The sequence below is a fragment of the Dicentrarchus labrax genome, unplaced genomic scaffold, assembly GCF_905237075.1.
Source record: "Dicentrarchus labrax unplaced genomic scaffold, dlabrax2021, whole genome shotgun sequence".
In the NCBI taxonomy this organism is placed as follows: Eukaryota; Metazoa; Chordata; class Actinopteri; family Moronidae; genus Dicentrarchus; species Dicentrarchus labrax.
In genome coordinates, this window is record NW_026136713.1 from 6,300,697 (window position 1) to 6,318,307 (window position 17,611).

At 41.8% G+C, this 17,611-nt stretch overlaps 2 protein-coding genes across 2 annotated transcripts in view; one reads left to right on the forward strand and one right to left on the reverse strand.

Moving 5' to 3' along the window:
* drp2 (dystrophin related protein 2) overlaps positions 1-6,486 on the forward strand; it is a 150,281-nt gene extending 143,795 nt beyond the window's left edge. The window contains exons 22-24 of the mRNA XM_051421103.1: positions 2,272-2,389; positions 2,527-2,613; positions 3,035-6,486. Of these exons, the coding sequence (XP_051277063.1) occupies positions 2,272-2,389; positions 2,527-2,613; positions 3,035-3,054 (225 nt within the window). The 3' untranslated portion in view covers positions 3,055-6,486. The remainder of the gene's footprint in view (positions 1-2,271; positions 2,390-2,526; positions 2,614-3,034) is intronic.
* A 96-nt stretch (positions 6,487-6,582) lies between these two features.
* LOC127375190 (uncharacterized) lies at positions 6,583-16,791 on the reverse strand. The gene is made up of 8 exons (XM_051421104.1): positions 16,577-16,791; positions 15,189-15,368; positions 14,637-14,825; positions 13,295-13,471; positions 12,550-12,691; positions 8,996-9,540; positions 8,123-8,264; positions 6,583-7,456 (listed from the first exon to the last, which is right to left on the reverse strand). Exons 1-8 carry the CDS (start codon positions 16,670-16,672, stop codon positions 6,756-6,758), a joined length of 2,172 nt encoding a protein of 723 aa, XP_051277064.1. The 5' UTR covers positions 16,673-16,791; the 3' UTR covers positions 6,583-6,755.
* Between the last annotated feature and the right edge of the window lie 820 nt (positions 16,792-17,611).

The window sequence follows — 17,611 nt, forward strand, 5'->3', positions numbered from 1 at the left end:
CCCAGGTTGTCATATATGTACTATGACAAAACTTAAAATTAATTGAGGATTGGGGTTTGCTGGTGCCTTAAAAGGACTGGTTCAAACAATGTCCCAGTTTATCTTTTTGTTAATTTGAAACATATCTTTCTCTGAGTCATTCCTGGAATTTAAACCATAGAGTAGGATATATATATATTACTGGACATAAAAGACTCTTGTAAGTATTTCTGAGTAGAGCATCTGATTACTTCCTCCACTATTGGAGTTAATGCCTCCTCCTTTTGCACTCATCTCTCTTGTGGGGTCCCTCAGGGTTCTATTCTGGGTCCCCTTTTATTTTATTTACCATGTACATCCTACCCCCGTGTAGATATAATATTGATTTTCATTGCCACACGGATGTTATGAACTGTATGTCCAGACTGGTACCAATGATGTGTCCTTTATTATCTCCTGCATTGTTGAATACCTCCAAAGCCGCAAACTATGATTATCCCTGCTGGCCTCAGCACTTGCAGTATTAAGAGGTTAACTGGTTTAGTCTGGGCCTGTTTTAAAGGCCTGTCCGGCTTTGTCCAACTGAGACATTTAACCCAGATCAGGTCATTCCTCTCCTCAGAAGATTTATAAAAGGTCATCCATGCTTTTATCTACTCCAGACATGACTATTACCTCTCAATTTATTCTGGTTTAAGCAGGCAAAATATCCAACTACGGCTGATACATTATATACAATATATTTATTATACATACAGCTTCTGCCAGGATCTTAACACGTTCTAAGAGAAGGGACCACATCACACTAATCCTTGCCACCGTTCACTGGCCACCTCTGCTTGAGATCTTCTGGCAGGGCCTTATTAATGGTTCCAAAATCTTTTCTTGTCACTGAAGGTGACAAGAAGTTATCCTAAGGATCTCAGACAGGCAAACTTTGTATCATTTTTTAAATCTCTTCTTAAAACTCACTTTTATCTTGTATCTTTAAACACTGAAGGTTTGATTCCTAGAGTCACTAACGTGTTCATCAACAGCATCTGCTCTGTTAATGGTAAACTGTACAGCTATATTTCTAAGATGTAACTGAACTATTGTGTGCAGTTTGAATAAAAGGCACAGGCAGACACATTCAAGTTCAATTGTTTTCAACATTTGTATGCATGACAATGCATACATCAACTAGCACAGTGCTTCACATACATTCTTAAAATACAAAAAGGCAAAGGTACATGTAAAAAATATGCAAAATGACATCACCTCTTAAAATATAAAATTTGAACTTTGAAGATATGGCATTGCAAGTTGGAAATAGCAGACGTGGGAGTGCAAAAAGTACAGAATAGAAAGAGTTAAGAAAGAGGATAAGCCTTAAGAGACTCTGGAGCATGATATGAAAGGATTTACTGCAGTCTAAAGGAAAGGTGTGAGAAGGAGATGGAGAGGAGAGTGGGAGCTGACTTATGCAGTTACTGGGTTACCATAATAAGAAAGTGTAAATTGTTAACAGTGGGAGTACAGAAGCAAATTGTGTATGCAGGTCACTGAATAAAGAAAAAGCAAAGGGAGTGAGTGACAATGAGAAAAAGATTCTGAGAAAGAGGGACAGGAAGCTGCTTCTTCGGGTCAAATACCAGGAAATTGAGAGTGGAGAGAAAAGACAGTGTGCCAGAGAAGGAGTAGATACACATTGTTAGGTAAAACATAAAAATGTTATTCAGTTCATTTTCTCCCAGGACCAATATTACAGTTTCATTTCCTGAAAAAATAAAATCAGTAAAATCTGCCTTTCTTTGCAAGTATATGCATGAATTCCTCCCAATCTCTGCAGGCGCCCCAGTTTCACTACAACTACTGAACTATCTCACCTCTTGAGTATTGCTACAGTGTTGCTGAAAACAATACAAAGATGTCAGGTTGTATGTATGTTGTATCTGGGAATATCCTCAAGAGTCACATTATGCATCTTTGATTGTGATTTGAGATCTTCCCCCACCTCTGTCAGTGTGTTTTCTGCAATGTTTCTACATGCAGTGCAATTTACTGTCTTTTTATCTGTCTATCAAAGCACAAATCACAGTAACCTGATGGTTTTGTGTAACAGCTGTCGGGCAAAATTGTTGACTGAAAAAAATGATTCTGCTCAGAGATGCCAGTTGAGGACTGCTGGCTGAGTGCCATTACCCATCACATTCATTACTATGTGAAAAGCTAAATGACTTTGTAGCTGGAACCATGATGAATATGAGCAATTATTTGGAAGGAATGATAATCAGTCTTTCCTAAAAACAGCCCAAAGATGATTCAGAGGCCAACGGATCAGAACCGTCAACCCTGTCTTCTCCTGTGTCTGGAGGGGGTCACCACGGGGAGCCAGCTAGCAGAGAGACCACTGACACTGAAGCAGCAGGTCAGCGACATGCAGCAAGGCTCATATGTGGGCTTGACACATGCACACACACTGAATGTGAAAACATGCATCCTCCTCCTTGTACCTCACCCTCATCCATTCATAGAGATATAACATTCTGTGTGTGTATGTGACAGGAGATGATATGGAGCATGAACAGGATACAGTGCTGCAGCTCCAGGAGGTCATCGAGCAGCTGAGAAACGTCTTCCCTTCAGAACCGGGTGAGTTTGTCTGGGCTGCATGGATTGTAGCAGCCGTAGCCCCCTGTGCTTCAGAGACAGACTCTTTGCTCCTCCATCACCCGAGGGAGAGTGAGAGATGGAGAGGAGAGCAAATATGTACTGCTGTGGGTCGATAGTCGGGGGGAGGGACAGGGAGATTAAATGGCAGAGAGGAGGAGTAAGATAAAGAGAGACAGTAGCACAGAGAGAGCGTCAGTGTCACACACTTTGCAAACTGTCCCATCGCATTTAAAACGCAATTTTCTGGGCAGTCCAAAGCCTGTAACTTGAACAAAGAAGGGGATTATAGTAATTATAGCCTTCTTAGTTATAACTAAGCACATTCAGTCAGTCTTGTGCATGTGTTCCTAAAATTGTGAAAGCCTTTCCTTTTTTCTCTTCTCCTATTTCCTAATTTCAGGCACCACCTCACACATCTAACCCTGAGTGGGCCTGAAGGAGCAGAGTGAAAACCTGAAAGGACGCCTGATGGCAGAGGGAGGAGCTCCATATGGCTGAGGTCAGGCCACAATACACCAGGCCCTGTGATGACTGCAGCAGCTATGATACCCAGAGCTAACCCTCTACTGGAACTCTGTGCACTAAAAGCCTTTTTCATGCAAACTGCTAAAGGCTCACGCTGATGTCCGTTTGGCCAGGCTGTGCTTCATGATTTCAGTGGTGCAGCCTGACACAATGTTAACGAGCCAAAGGAAACTAACGTTAGCAGCAGGTCAGGGAGAGACTAAAGTAAAAGTAAAAATGCCCAGCCAAGACACTGTGCTCACCAGTATCTGTGTAGTCATTCGGAGGTGTGAAGCTTTATATAAGTCCACAGCACAAATTGGACCTTCCACGAAAAGAACTTAAAAAAATGCAAAAAGGAATAAGAAGATCCCCTTGTTTTTTCAGAATGCCTGTATCTTCAGTGTTTGTGGGGTTTCTTTCTCCTTGAATGTGTTATCATGGTTGTTATTTTCGTTTTTTGAAGGGAGGTGGTGCGTTAAAGCTTGCTAGTGAAAACTAGATCAGGGCTTGGCTGACTGCATTTCATGTGGCTGCGTGGTGCAGATTGTCAGGGAGTTGACAGCGCCCACAACAAGCTTATTTACTTTGTGAGAATGACACATCATCAGTTAAATCCATGATTTATTTAAGACAGCCAAAGTGCCCGCTAGCACAGCGCCTCTGTATGCACACACTGTGTTCCTCTAATCTCTCAAACTGCTTGTCGCTCTCATTGCTCACCTCTCCTAAGTGAGCCTTTTACGCTCATTCAGAACCACTTGCACTCACCGTACATGCACACACACATGTATGCTGCTACATCCATACTCCCTGTTGACAATGCACCACCCTGCATGATCAATTACATGTGCTGTGCTGCATCACTAAAAATATAGACTTCCATAAAAATGGAGATATATTTCATCTCTTTGGCTCGGGGGGATTCAGACAAGCTCTCAGTTTTGAGCCAATTTGTATTGTGAGTGAAATTGGGTTTTGTTGAGGAAATGTCTGCTGATAAATATCAGCACGCAGGCGTCTGCTCTGGAATCTTAGTGTTCTCCTGCTGTGTGCCGAGAAAGAGAAAGAAGCAGCTCCAGGCAATAGTGCTGCCAGGCTGAAGCCCCCTCTCTCACTCTCTCTCTCTTTGCAAGGCCACTTCCAGATATTACAGGGGGGATGAGGCACGCCACCATAACGTGATCCTACACTGACTTCATCCTTAATAATCCCCCCTTCCATGTAGATTTAAAAAGAACAGTAGCTATTGACTCTACATGCCTAATTTTCCCTTGCTAATGCATACTTAATTGCTTTTAGATTTACAAAAAGACGAGTGGTGAAAATAGCTTTGCCCTCATCTTATCAGGGTCATTCTGTTCTAAACATAGCACAGTCAATTAATGCCTTAAATCCAAACTAAATCCATATAAAACAAGTTAGTGTTTCTGGACTTCTTACGTTATGTTTTTCATTCAGGGAAGGAGGTTGCATCAGGCGTGCGTTTGTGTGTTGTCTGTCGCTCCCTGGACAGGCCTGTGGTTAATTTGGAGTAACAGGAAAAGTTTAGAGTGTGGATCACGCCGCATAAGCATTCATTCATTGATACCAGCTAAATAGGGCTTTTATGGGTGCACCCATGATACTGGGGATGCTTGGAGGGCCTAAAGATCTGAGACAATGGAGGAAAGGTGGAAAAAAAAAAACAGTGCATTTATTGCTGGAGGGCTGGTGGGAGAGATCCACTTTGATGTGCCTGCCACAGCAAAATCACCAGAAGCAAGACAAGAGATTGCCTGAAACAAGTTGCTAAGCTGTGGTTCTGTGTGATTCTTGGCAATCATATTGCCTCATTCTTACAGAAAAGACAGAGATATACACAGTTAGGAATACATACTAATCCTTAAAACGACACTCTGACCTCACACACATGAGTTTGAAACCCATGTGCTGCATTCATTATGGGCTACCCCTCCAGGCACACAGCGCTCACATTTTGACACCATCCTCCTCAGCACTCGCTGCCTGTTAGTTTTGATACTGTTGCTAGGGAACTGCCCCTAAGGATGCAGTACCACAGGTTTGTGAGTTGGAAAGGTGATGTGCCGTTCATAATACAAATGCTAATAGCCTTAAGGGAAGCTAGGGAGAGTGCCACTCTCCTCTTCTTCACTTCCACCTCCACTGAAGCCTGCCACTGTGTAGCTGCTTAAGATAGTCATTATCATCTGTTGAATCCGTCACCGCACCAGCATCACTCAAGAATTTGTTTTGGTAAAGCTCTCACAAGTCAGAACAAAGAAGAGCGGTTCAGCTCGTGGGTGAAAAAAAAAAAAAAAAACATGATAAGCAATGTTTATTCATAGACATTTATTTATTGGTATTCACACATCTCATTACACATTGATGATCACCGGCGGTCTCACACTCTTATCTCCATACTTTTGTATGTTGGTACACAAAATGATGTAAGAGTGACAGTGTGTGAAAAAAAAAGAAGAGAAGATGAGGCGTTCCCCACTGGGCTGCATGTCAACATTTGTCTTGTGTATTTTAAGATAATATAGACGAGGCAGACTAAAGTAAATACACTAGGTGGTTAAATTACCACACACAGTTTGTCCCCAGGTTTCACTCTGCCGTTGCTGCTGTTTGACACCAGTGTCTAAATTGACTTTGATGGTCATACAGCTGCACAGGAGTCACACAGTGAGCCTCATCTCTCTTAGACTGCTTGATGACCATGTACCAGTTTCTATACTGGTAGTACTATATTCCCTGCACTCACAAAAACATACCCTGCTCTCTGTGGTTATGACTGAAGCTGCGTGATTGAAGAAAAAAAGCTCTCCACAGAGGCAAGAGTCCCTCCCTAGAGGACACTGCTATCGCTCTCCAGACTTCTGTTACTGCATGTAGCCAGCCAACACGCTAAAGGCTCCGATCATTACTGTCCTGCCTTTACATCACACCCTCCATATTTGCATTTAAGCTTGTAATAAGGACACACGTGCGCTTGTATGTCGCCTCTCACATGACAGGGCAATGAATCACCTAACCTCAAAGGTGTTTAACACTAACACATATATACACACACACTCATACCTTACTGGTGAACTGAGGTTTCTTTTTTCTTTTAAAAATAACCATTAATATACCTCATTAATAGTTTCAAATGTTTATTGTTTAATGGTTTTGATTTTATGTTATTGTCCAGCACTCAAACACTTCTTGCTGTCTTTTCTCTGGAGTTTTTAATCTGTATAAAACGTTTTCTGAAGAAAGGCTTTTTACTGTAATAACAAGTGGGTTACTGGCTGCTTTCTACTCTTTGTGTACAGAAATAAAAACTTTGTATTTGGCAAACCCTTTGTTTGTCTGTGCTTCTTTTTAAATGTGCCTGCAGTTACACCTTTGAGATCTGAAGAATGAAACTCAGAATGGTGCCAAATGTAACTGTTTATATAATTTATTTCTTCTAGTGTTTATATTTGGATGTATTTGTCTAATCAGTATTTCCTGTTGATATTAGAGGCTTGGCTGTTTATCACTTCTTTCTTCCTGTGTCTCTTGCTGTTCTTTCCCAGTTTAAGGGTCTATTCATCTCGAGCCACAGACAATTCCAGCTCATTGGTCTATTCTAATTGAGTGCCACCATTTCCTGTCTTATCAGTGGTGGCTTTGTTCCCTTGGCTTGTTCCGCTTGGGCCTGGTGCAGCACTTGATTGGCATTTGACCTTCCTGCTCTTATGGCTCACCGATCTCTTGCTCACTACATTATCTTTGCCTGTGCTGGTGGGCGCGGGATTGCTATCTTTATCTGTTGCTCGATTATCTGGTGCAACCTGCCCGTCCTCGTGACCCACAAAACTCTCCATATTTTCATTATCTAACCCCTCTCCATTCTCCCTCCCACTCTCTAGCTCTTTATTGCATTGCTCTGCTTTCACATCTGGATTCTTCTCTGTTTCTGCGTCATTCACTCCCTCTTTCTCAGCAGAGGCGGGTTTCTCTGAGCTTTCCTCGTCTTCTATTTTACTGACTTCTGTCTTCTTATCTGCTTCAGTGGCTCTCTGTGAAAATTTCTTCTTTCTTGCTGCACCCTTTTCCTTGCTTCCACCAGGCCCCCACTTCTCCTGTGTCGTATCCCAGTAAGTCTTATTTTGGCGGGCGTGCATGGTGCGCATGCCCTCACACAGCTTTTTAAGTTCCTGGCGGACAAAGGGTTTGAACTTTGGGTCCAATTTCTCCACCATATCAAAGTCCCTCCGAGCTTCATCCTCATTGCACAAAGCAGCGTGTGCTCGTGCCCGCTGGTACACCGCCTTAAAGTTACCTACGGAGTATGTGAAAAGACAGGGGTGGAGGGGTAGAAATGACAGACATATTGACATGTAAAGACCACATGAGACAACAGGAAAAGAAACAGGAGGTCATCAAGAAAAAAAACTAAGAAGCAGTAAAACTAAAAGTTAAAGGTAAAATAAACTACTAGAAGGAGAATGAAATAACTGCACTGAAAGCCCGTGGTGAGACAGGAGGCAGACAAAGTAGAAGGCGAAAGTTGGAGAGAAGTAAATGAAGGGAAAAGGAAAGCATAAGAACAACCATTTCACATCAGCCTCAACTATAAATAATTCAGTCATAGCAGAAACGAGAAGAAAACAATGAATTCATTTTTGACTGTGATGTCCATGGGTGGGTGCCAGGGGAGGGAAAGAGAGACTCAGCAATGCGGTTGTGAATGTTTGGTTGCTTCTTTTCCTGGCAAACAGAAAGATCAAGGATTGCTGCGGTGTGAAGGAAGGCGTTTGCTGGGGGCCACGCATTTGTACTAACAACAGATGTTGATATTTTTAAGCTAAAAAATGAAGGTGTGTGAGGAAAAAGAAACGAAAACAGAGCTTGTTTATATATACTCATGTACCTATTTCTATATCAAAACATGTCTTTTTGTTCCCTCCCTTGCTTCAAACTCCATCTTCACACTAACATATATTACCTTTGTGCTTCCTCAGCAGCTTGCTGTTGAGGTCCACCACTTGCTCGTATTGTTTGAGCTCCAGCATGCACTGGCTGAGGTTGAGAGTCAGTGGAAGGCGCACTTTCTCCAGGGACTCAAAGTCCTCAGCCTGTTGATCCACCTGCCGAGCACACGGACAGGACAAGATGGGCGGGAAGTGGCAGGATAATGGCGGACGAGGAGGTGGTGGTGGTGGTGGTGGTGTTGATGGATGGCAGAGGAAATGTTAAAAAGATGAAACAAAAATTAAAGTGTGACAACAAAAAGAGAGAAAATGTAAGGGTTTGGGAGGAATGATGAAGAAGAAGATGAGATTCTGAACGTGATAGAGAGATGAGGTGAAAGGCAGAGGATTGTAAGAATAGGAGGAGGAGAAATGAAAGCGGAGGAGGGTGGGTTAGCGAGAGGAGGCAGTTTGTTGTGTGTGAAAGGCGTGAGAGAGTTAGACGGCGAGGTGTGGCAGGAGTGAGGGAGTTTTAGGAAGGGAAAAGAAGCACAGGCGAGCGCTGTCACAGTGATATCTCTGTGGATAGCTGTTATTCTTAGCGTTCTTTTCTCTGCTCTTCACTTCGCCAGCATACCTACAATGCCACAGCTGCTCTTCAGTAAAAAAGCAACAGTGACAGATTATAGTTTGCGAGGCACAATGCTTTTGTAAGACTACTGTCTGGCACATTCAGTCCATTCATCAAGCTGAATGACTTGGACTGGAGGCTGTTAATATGATCATCAATCTTGTCCATCTGGACAATCCTTGTCATCAAAAGGCTTTATTTGACCAAACAACACTATATTATTACTACTTTTGTGCATGCTTTTACACAACGTCACCGTATAATCAGTCAAACTCACCATCTTCTGAAGGATATCCACATATTCTGTGGCCTCCTTGAGCTTTACAGAAGCATCTTCAAAGCGTTTTTCTTTTATAAGGAAGTTTCCTTCGTTCTGCAGCAACATGACCAGTCGTAACATCTGCTGCCAGCCCTTCCCCTCTGTTTTATTGGAGGCGCTTTGACTGATCTCAGAAGAGATTGCTTCCTCTTCGTTACCTGTTCCCTCAGGTAAGAGTTCCTCTATATGGCCTTCAGCACATTTGGATGGAGAGTCTTCTCTACCTTTACCTTCTGTGGTCACACTCTCACTGCCATCTTGTTCTCCATTGTCTTCCACCTCTTCATTTTCATTCTCCTTTTTCTCTAGCATGTTCCAGTATTTCTCCTTCTCTTCCCAGTACTTCTCCTTCATGCGCTCTGACATGGCTCTCAGCTCTCGATTGACAAGAGAGGCCAGAGTGACGTCCAGCTGGGCCACCATGTTGTAGTCTCTTCGGGCTTCCTTTTCATTCCACACAGCGGCGTGGGCCTTGGCTCTCTTGTAGTAGCCCTTCACACAGTCTTAGAAACAACAGAAAACAGGAATAAAAAAAGAGTTATTAATGTCTAACCTAGAGATATTCAATAACAAACCTGCTCTGTCCGCTGAGGCTGAGGTGGCAATTTGTCTGCGTGTCGGAGAGTGTAGGTGTACTGTCAGTATCTGTATTTCTCATCAGCACTGAGTTTCTAAAACAAACTCTTACATGCAGCATCTTTATTCCTCCTTATGACAAACAGTGAAAGTTTTTTTTAAAGTAATTTTGTGATATACGCTTATTCTTATGTCTGTTTGTTAAATATGCAGCTACAGCCAGCTTAGCTTAGCTTCACACAAGGAGTAGAAACATGGGGAAACAGTTAGCTTGGCTCTGCCCCACGATAAAAGAAGTTAACCACTACAGCTCACTAATTAACACATTATATATCTCGTTATTATATCTGCAAGACACGACAATGACAATTTTGCGTTTTGGGGGGGGTTTCTGTGCCTGGCCAAGAAATAGTCCTGCACATTATGCCAAGCTAAGCTAACTCGCTGTTAGCTGTAGCCTTATATTTAACAGACAGACAGTGGTATCAGTGTATTTCCCAAAATGTTTAACTAAATCTGAAAAAAGAAATCATGTCCATACACACACACACACATACACTCTGTTACAGCAGAACAAGCTCATGTGCTTGGTTAGAAACTCACTGATGGCTCAGTTTTTCTGTTCCTCTGCATTTAATTTCCCTCTGTGCTAAATCTTCATTCAGCCAACATTTAAACAGATTTCTTTGTCGCCTCTGGCAAAAGCAGAGACGCTGCAGTGAGCCACCATTGGGTGCTTTTCTAAAGAGCAACTGGGTTGAAGGGATGAAACAGCAGTAGAGTGACTGACTTGAACTGATACAGACAACATGACATTGATGAAAGGAGCAACAATACCAAGGAGAATGCAATAAAGGGAGAAGAAAAGAAGACAAAAGTGCGAACAGAGGGGACATGAAACTGAAGGTACAGCTAGAAAAGGACTGGAAAAGGGAAACTAAAGACAATGAAAAGTACGGAGGCAAAGAACTACTGTAAGTGAAATTTTAAAAAAAAGTGGTCCAAGAAAGAAAAAGGAGTGAACCAGAGACAGGGTCATGGGCGGATAAGGCTCACTGATGTACGTGTGGTCCGATCCAACAGACGAGCTACTGTAGCTCAAACTGCTGAAAGAATGCATGCTGGTTCTGATAGAAAGGTGCACAGTGCATCACAGTTTGTTGGTATGGGGTGTATCAGAGATCAAGAGTGCCATGCCAGCATGCATAGATGGTGAGGAGGAGGAATGACATGCAACGTGCTAATTTCATACTGACCAAGCCAGCAGCCAGGAAAAAGTGCACAAAAAGAATCTGCACATTAAAGGGATCTTTGAGCTCATTTAAATAATTTCAGTCTTTTCCTGATATATTTTGTCAGTATTGCATCACATAGCCAGAAAAATTAATAGCTTAAATTAATTCTCAGATGTACATTCTGGTAAAGAACTATTTTCAGTACACTTATGAATGCTCCCCAACATCCATGACAGTGCTTTTGAAGGCTGAAATCAAGTCATTTTCTCACTACAAATGATATTGTAATCTCGAGAAATCAGGCTTATGTTTTCTCGAAATAATGAGATAAATCAACTTGTAATCTAGATAATGGCATAGATTTTTTTTTTTTTTTTTAAAAAGCAAGAATAGTCGTTCTCAGCTTCCGTAGAAAAGAGAAAAAAATAAGGGAAGGTGGAGAGATGCTTGTGTGGGGTGAGTCACTCTTATAAGATTGTGGCTTTGTGGCGATAGCTCAAAATGGGCCAGCAGAGCTCAGAAACTCCCGCCCATTTCCACGATACTGTATCACTCTCAAGCTCTCTCGCGACAAAGTTTACACCCCAAAGTTTACACAAGCTCAGGCACACAAATTCACAACTGTACACACTCTCCTCCTGCCACATACAAAGACAAATATCCAGGCTGAGGGACAGAGAGTAAAGTGAAGACTGCTTCGGTGGCATAATTCATAAGGCTCTGAAGTGGAGACGGTGCCAGCATGTGAGCTCCTCTAGGATTATATGAGTAGCTGTGGGTATGACAGTACAATTCCCAGGGCTGCTTCGACTGTAAAACCCTCGGGGCCTCCTACACACTCTCTGAATCCACCGCTGAAACATGCAGTAGCCACGGATATAAAGCCGGCACGGGCATCAGACCCTGACCTGTCAGCCTTTTACAACATTTTGAAATTATTGTTTGTTCATATCCGGGGGTGGAAGTAACTTTGTACAAGCCCTCATTTTACTCATCACTGGGCAGCTGTTCATGTACTTGATTACAATAGTTGGACATTTTGGGAAACACTTATTTGCTTTCTTGCTGAGAGTCAGATTAGAAAATTGTTGCCACTCTGATGTCCGTCCGTTATGTATTACACTAAAGCCAGGGGATGGTTAGCGTAGTTTAGGATAAGAGCTGTAAGCTGGGGGAAACAGCTAGCCTGGCTCTGTCTAAAGGTAAAAATAACTCACAACGTAATAATTAACATTCTATATCTCATTTGTCATATATATATATATATATGACAAGCCAGGAAGTAGCTAATGTTAGTACTTTCACCTACTTCCAGTCGTTATGCTATGCTAAGCTAAACTAATGTATCTATAGCCAGACGGCGATTAGCTTAGCTTAGCCAAAATTATTTGAAGCACCAACATGGCTTCGCACAACTCTCAGTAGTTTCACAGCTGCCTGTTTCCCACTGTTTTCAGTCTTTATGCTAAGCTAACTGTCAGACATGACAGCGGTATCGAGCTTTACGTCGAACTCTCAGCAAGAAAGCGAATAAGCATATTTGTCAAAATGATGCGACTGTGTTAATTTGAAGCTAGGTGACACTGGAATAGAAAGTGTTCTCAGTTAACTCCCCCTGGAAAATGTAAATTAAAGATGTGTTTCAGTGCCAAAAATGAGCATAAACCAATTCAGTCTAACAGAGTCCAACCAGGCATTTACCTTTGTTTTTCTCCAGCAGTTCAGTGGTGTGCTCTATAACTTCATAATACTCCTCCAGCTCCAACATACACTGGCAGTAGTTCAGCTCCAGAGGGATGATCATTTGACCTAAATTAATGTAGTCTATATCACCCGGCATCTCCTATCACACACACACACACACACACACACACACACACACAGATGAAAGAACAAGAACATGATCAGTGCTGTAATGTTCCCTGACATCTCCTACACATATTTTAATAATTGAGTGAATTTAGGTGTAGGTTGAAATATTTTCACAGATTTAAACATGGCATGGACTTGGCATAATAAAGCATCATCTCTGCCTATCAGAGCTTTAGGAGCCGTTAGCACACAGGCCAACTCTTTGTAACATCCTTCAACATCAAACTTGTGTCTAAAGCTGCCAAAAATCCTTCTCATGCACAAAAGAATTTACACTCTCTTGTCAGAACATCTCATACACAAATTGTTCTCCCTCCAGTATCCCCCCCCCCCGCAAGTCCTCCACAGCTCTCCCTCCTCTTTCCTTTGCCAGCCCTCCTACCGTACTGCCTGTTATCAGGGACACAGTGAAGCAGAGCACAACAAGAAAAACAGGAATCTCCCACTGGAAAAGAGCACGGGTTGCATCATGTCCCAAAAACCTAAAATCTGAGAAAACCTCAACATTCACAGGCCTGCACGTCAGTCATATTGCTCCCTCCATCCTATCTTTCTCCTCTAATCATTCACTCACTCTGGACTGGACTGTTTTCAGCAGCAGGACGGCCTCTTTGTACTTGCTGGCAGCCTCTCTGAATTGTCTCTGCTTGACCAGCGCATTTCCCTGCATGTGGAGAATCGGCACCGTCTGCAGCTTCTCATCCTTTTCCATCATCCACGACTCTCTGTGGTAGGACATGGGGTCTCCCACCTGGAAGCAGCAGGGGCAGGAGGAGAGCGTAACAGAACAAAAACGTCAAAAGGAGAAAAACTCCAGCAATTGAAGCAAGTTAATGTAGTACTCGAGTGCTGTACTTAAATACAATTTTGAGGTACTTTGCTATTTCCAATTTATGGTACTTATACTTAAGCTTCACTACATTTCAGAGGGAAATACAGTTTTTACTTCACTACATTTATTTGATAGCTATAGTTACTAAGATTTTGATGTATTTTTAGAAATAAACCACACAGGTTGTGGCTGATTAGATCTGCTCAAGTTGGAATTGTGCAAAGCTCAGCTGGGATTCACATGAAGTCACCGATAACAATGATTCTTTGTTTTAACTTGTCTTGCAACAAAACTAACAGGAGAGTGCTCTTATTTTCTGTGCACACAATATTATCTTGTGCATATAATGTTTCAGTTATATCCAATCATTTAGGACCAGGATAATTTAACACTCTGAAAGGGAGCATTATACTGCCTTACAAAGGCCAACAGCAGAGCAGAAACAGTGAGGTTGAGAAAAAAAAGCTTTGAAGTTTTAGGGCTACTAATTGTGTGTAACCGCTGCATAGCTGGAGTACATCACTGTAGTTTGGTTACACCAAAATGTATTTCTTTTTTTATTAGGCTGAAACATTTCTATGGAATAATATTTTTCATTTTGGTAAAAGAGAAGGTTTGAAGGCCAGTACTTTGGATACTTCTACATTGTTCTGGTAATACTTAAAACAATTTTATTTGTGTTGCTTCTTTTACTTCAGTAAAGGATCTGAGTATTTCTGAGTTGTCAGCTTGTAAAACAGGGAAGATGATAATTTACTGTTACCGCTGCTGGACCCCCTGGTGAGTTTCAAACTGGTTCTGGATACTATATTATTTCAAATGTGCATATCTTAGGCAGAGTGGGACTTCACTTTTGTCATTTCTGTCAGTGGATTTTAGAAAATAGTGTGTAGGAGTGTCTCACTTCTAGAAGAGGTTTGGATGAATAGGTAAATGTGTCTTTTTTTACTGTGAGCCTATGTTTACAGAGGCTTCAATTCGAGGAAAGCTGTTTATTGAAGAAAAAGACAGCTGATTATATTCTACGCTGTCTTCTTCTTTTGCTATTCAGTGTGACATGCAGTATATTGCCACTGGTGCTTACCTGCAACAGCTCCATGATGAATATAAGGGGTTGAGGAGTTCTCATTAGCTCATCCAGCTCTGGGAAACCAGTGGAGTGATAGTGGAACATGTTCCCCATACCACACATGTGTCTCTGGCCCTCTAGGGGGTCTTTCCCTTGAGCGATCAGCCTCATTCCCTTGGACACGATGGGGTACAAGCCTGTGTGCTGCAAAATGAACTCATCAACAGAACATAAACAACAGGTCTGCAACAAGACATAGAAGCACTTAATCGGGCTAACCCCCCGGTGCTGCCAGCTTGTGCTAATCAGTCCTACCAGGAAAACACAAGAAATGGCCACAATTTTACTTGCAAATTACATTTTTCTCCAGAAGAAAAACACTGCAATTTGCACAAAAGAGATTTTTCTGTTTGTGTTTATAATACAGGGCACATAGGAGGCTTCAGATGGTTGATTCATGTGCATCATAATGAGGAGCAAAAGCTTCCCTTCCATGCTCATGAACACCTATTAGGACCTCGTTTGGGGGCCTAATATCTTCCCTTGTGAGTCTGCAGTTCAACTCACAATGGAATCACACCAGAACTCAGCCACCTCTCCAGTCCTCATGGACATCAGCAGGGTCTCCCAGACTTCCATCTTGAACATCTTTCCGACAAAGATCTCAGCTGGCCTGCCAGCAAGTCGACTGTCATCGATGACCGTTCGTTCAAAGTTGTCCAACAGTGTCTGGAAGTGGAAAACCAGCTGGGATGGAAGGAGGGAGCCGGGGACAGGAAGAGTTGGATGGTGAAGATTAATGAATGAAACAATTCCTCAACAAAATATACTTTAAAAAGTACATTATGGTGTACAGTTTGACCATATATTGTACTTTAAAACAAATGGAGTTCTAGTATTGAACAATCCTCTGTGGGATATTTTTTCAGGAGGTCCATGAATAATCCCCACATATATTCAAAGACCTTGAATTTCCGCATTATTTAACATGTTATTTTGTCCTTAAGACCTTCTATTTACAAGCATAAAAAATATTTTCATGTTTCTATTCAAAACACAGCAATTCTATAATTAGTGTACCATCATTTTCCTTTCACTTTTTAAATCTACAGTGAGGAATGACTGCCTTTGTTTTTTTTTTTTATTTACATGTATGTACATTCATTCATCTTATCTCCTGTTTTGAACATGTTTGTATGTCTAAAATACACATAACATAATGAATGCAATAGACAAAATAGACTATTTGTCAACTTTGACAATGTGTTGCTGTTGACAATTGTATTAAGCTTGATATATCTATTTTAAAAAAGGGGAATTTCACTGAATGCTGTCACATATGTGACACAAAACATTCTTGTTTTCATTATGTGTTCCATCTGTTTGTGTGCATGTGAAAGCCTAACAAAGCCTTCACCATCACTCTGACTGTAAAATTACACTGGCTGCATGTAACCTTCTATTTATAGCTTGACAGATTGTGTATAATGGTCTGGTAACTGTGCGAGCAACCGGGAATCACCTCACCTGGGAGGGAGCACACACTCACTGTAATACAGACACACAGGTAAATGGAAATTCATGCTGGCATTGTCATGGAAAATGTTTGTCACGGTGTCCAGGCTCGAAGCCATATGGCTGGATTTGACTTGGAAGTCGGCGACCAGTGGATCAGTGGATGAACAGGAACACAGATACGGTGCCAAAAAACATGTTGCAATTTGGTTGACCAAATGTTTGCTCTGTGTGTAAGTGCCAGATACAGAATAAATGTCCTCACTTCATGAATAATTCAACAGAATCTAATTGAAGTGGGCAACACATAGCTAAAAATAGATATTTTTTTATGTGGAACAAATTACATCACAATGGTAATCGTGCTGGGAATGATTTCCAATCATACTGAGTTTGAATCTAGTATTATTTATGTTATCAGGTTAAGTGTGACTTGCTACCTTTGTCCCAGGTGGAAAGTGTGGCAGTGGTCCTGTGCCTCCGGCCAGAATCTTCTTCCTGACTCCTGGATGGTTCAGAAGGTATGTCTCCTCCATTGTCACTCTGCCTTGAGCAGTACAAGACAGGAAAATGTGTGTTTTAGAGATTTCTTTTTCCCTTTCTAGGCCTGTGTTCTTCTGGCTTTCTAATTAGCCTAGTGGAGAGAGTCTTGGCTGGTTAGATGCTCTCTGACAGATGGCAGGATTAGGCAGGGTTTGGAGGTGGACACTTTAATCTGAGGAGCTAATCTCTTGCCTACCCCTATGATTGGAGGGGCAACCCGTGCAGGAAGGAGTGGGCGAGGCAGGAATGGCCACCAGGACCCAGATCACCGTCGACCAAGTTAAGATCATTCTGGAAGGAGAGTAATCTTGTGACGTGCGGTTTAGTGACCGAGCTGTCCGGCCATGCTATGAGGGCTGTACATCACACTGGAAGTAGCCCTTTAACAGGAGATACTTACATTTGAACTAGGGCTGCAACTCATGATTATTTGCATTATTGATTACTTTTTTGAGCAATATTTGGGTCTATCAAACTGGCAGTTTGAAGCCCAAGGTTGTCTTCAAATTGCTTGTTTCTTGCGACCAACACTCCAAAACCCACACACCTTGACTTTATAATCACATAAGACAAAGAAAAGCAGCAAGTCCTCACAAGACACTGCAAACAAATTTCAGCTTGAAAAATGACTCAATTAATAGATGTTTGATCATCTATTAATTGAGTTACCAAATGATTTTCTGTCAATCAGCTAATCAATTAATCACCTCGGCTCTTATTTGAACAGGAAGCACTTGAATATGTGAGAAACTCTAAGATTAAAATCCAGATTCTGAGACAAAAATTCTTGTTTATCTTGACTGTTAAAATCCAGTAAGCTCAGTGGACAGTACGTTAAACACACTGAGCAGTAACAATGATGCAATCCACTGTATGCTGCCAGTGGCAGTCAGATGATGTTAAACTAGTTTAAAGACACTTAAATGAAAAAC

What these genes read in the sequence shown, in the direction of transcription:
- LOC127375190 (XM_051421104.1), bottom strand. Translation starts at nt 16,672, where the DNA reads ATGGAGGAGACATACCTTCTGAACCATCCAGGAGTCAGGAAGAAGATT. An exon ending in ACTGCTGGAGAAAAACAAAG is followed by an intron (nt 9,541 to 12,549) that starts GTAAATGCCTGG and finishes GTTGTTTCTAAG; the next exon opens with ACTGTGTGAAGGGCTACTAC. An exon ending in GCTGCTGAGGAAGCACAAAG is followed by an intron (nt 7,457 to 8,122) that starts GTAATATATGTT and finishes CATACTCCGTAG; the next exon opens with GTAACTTTAAGGCGGTGTAC.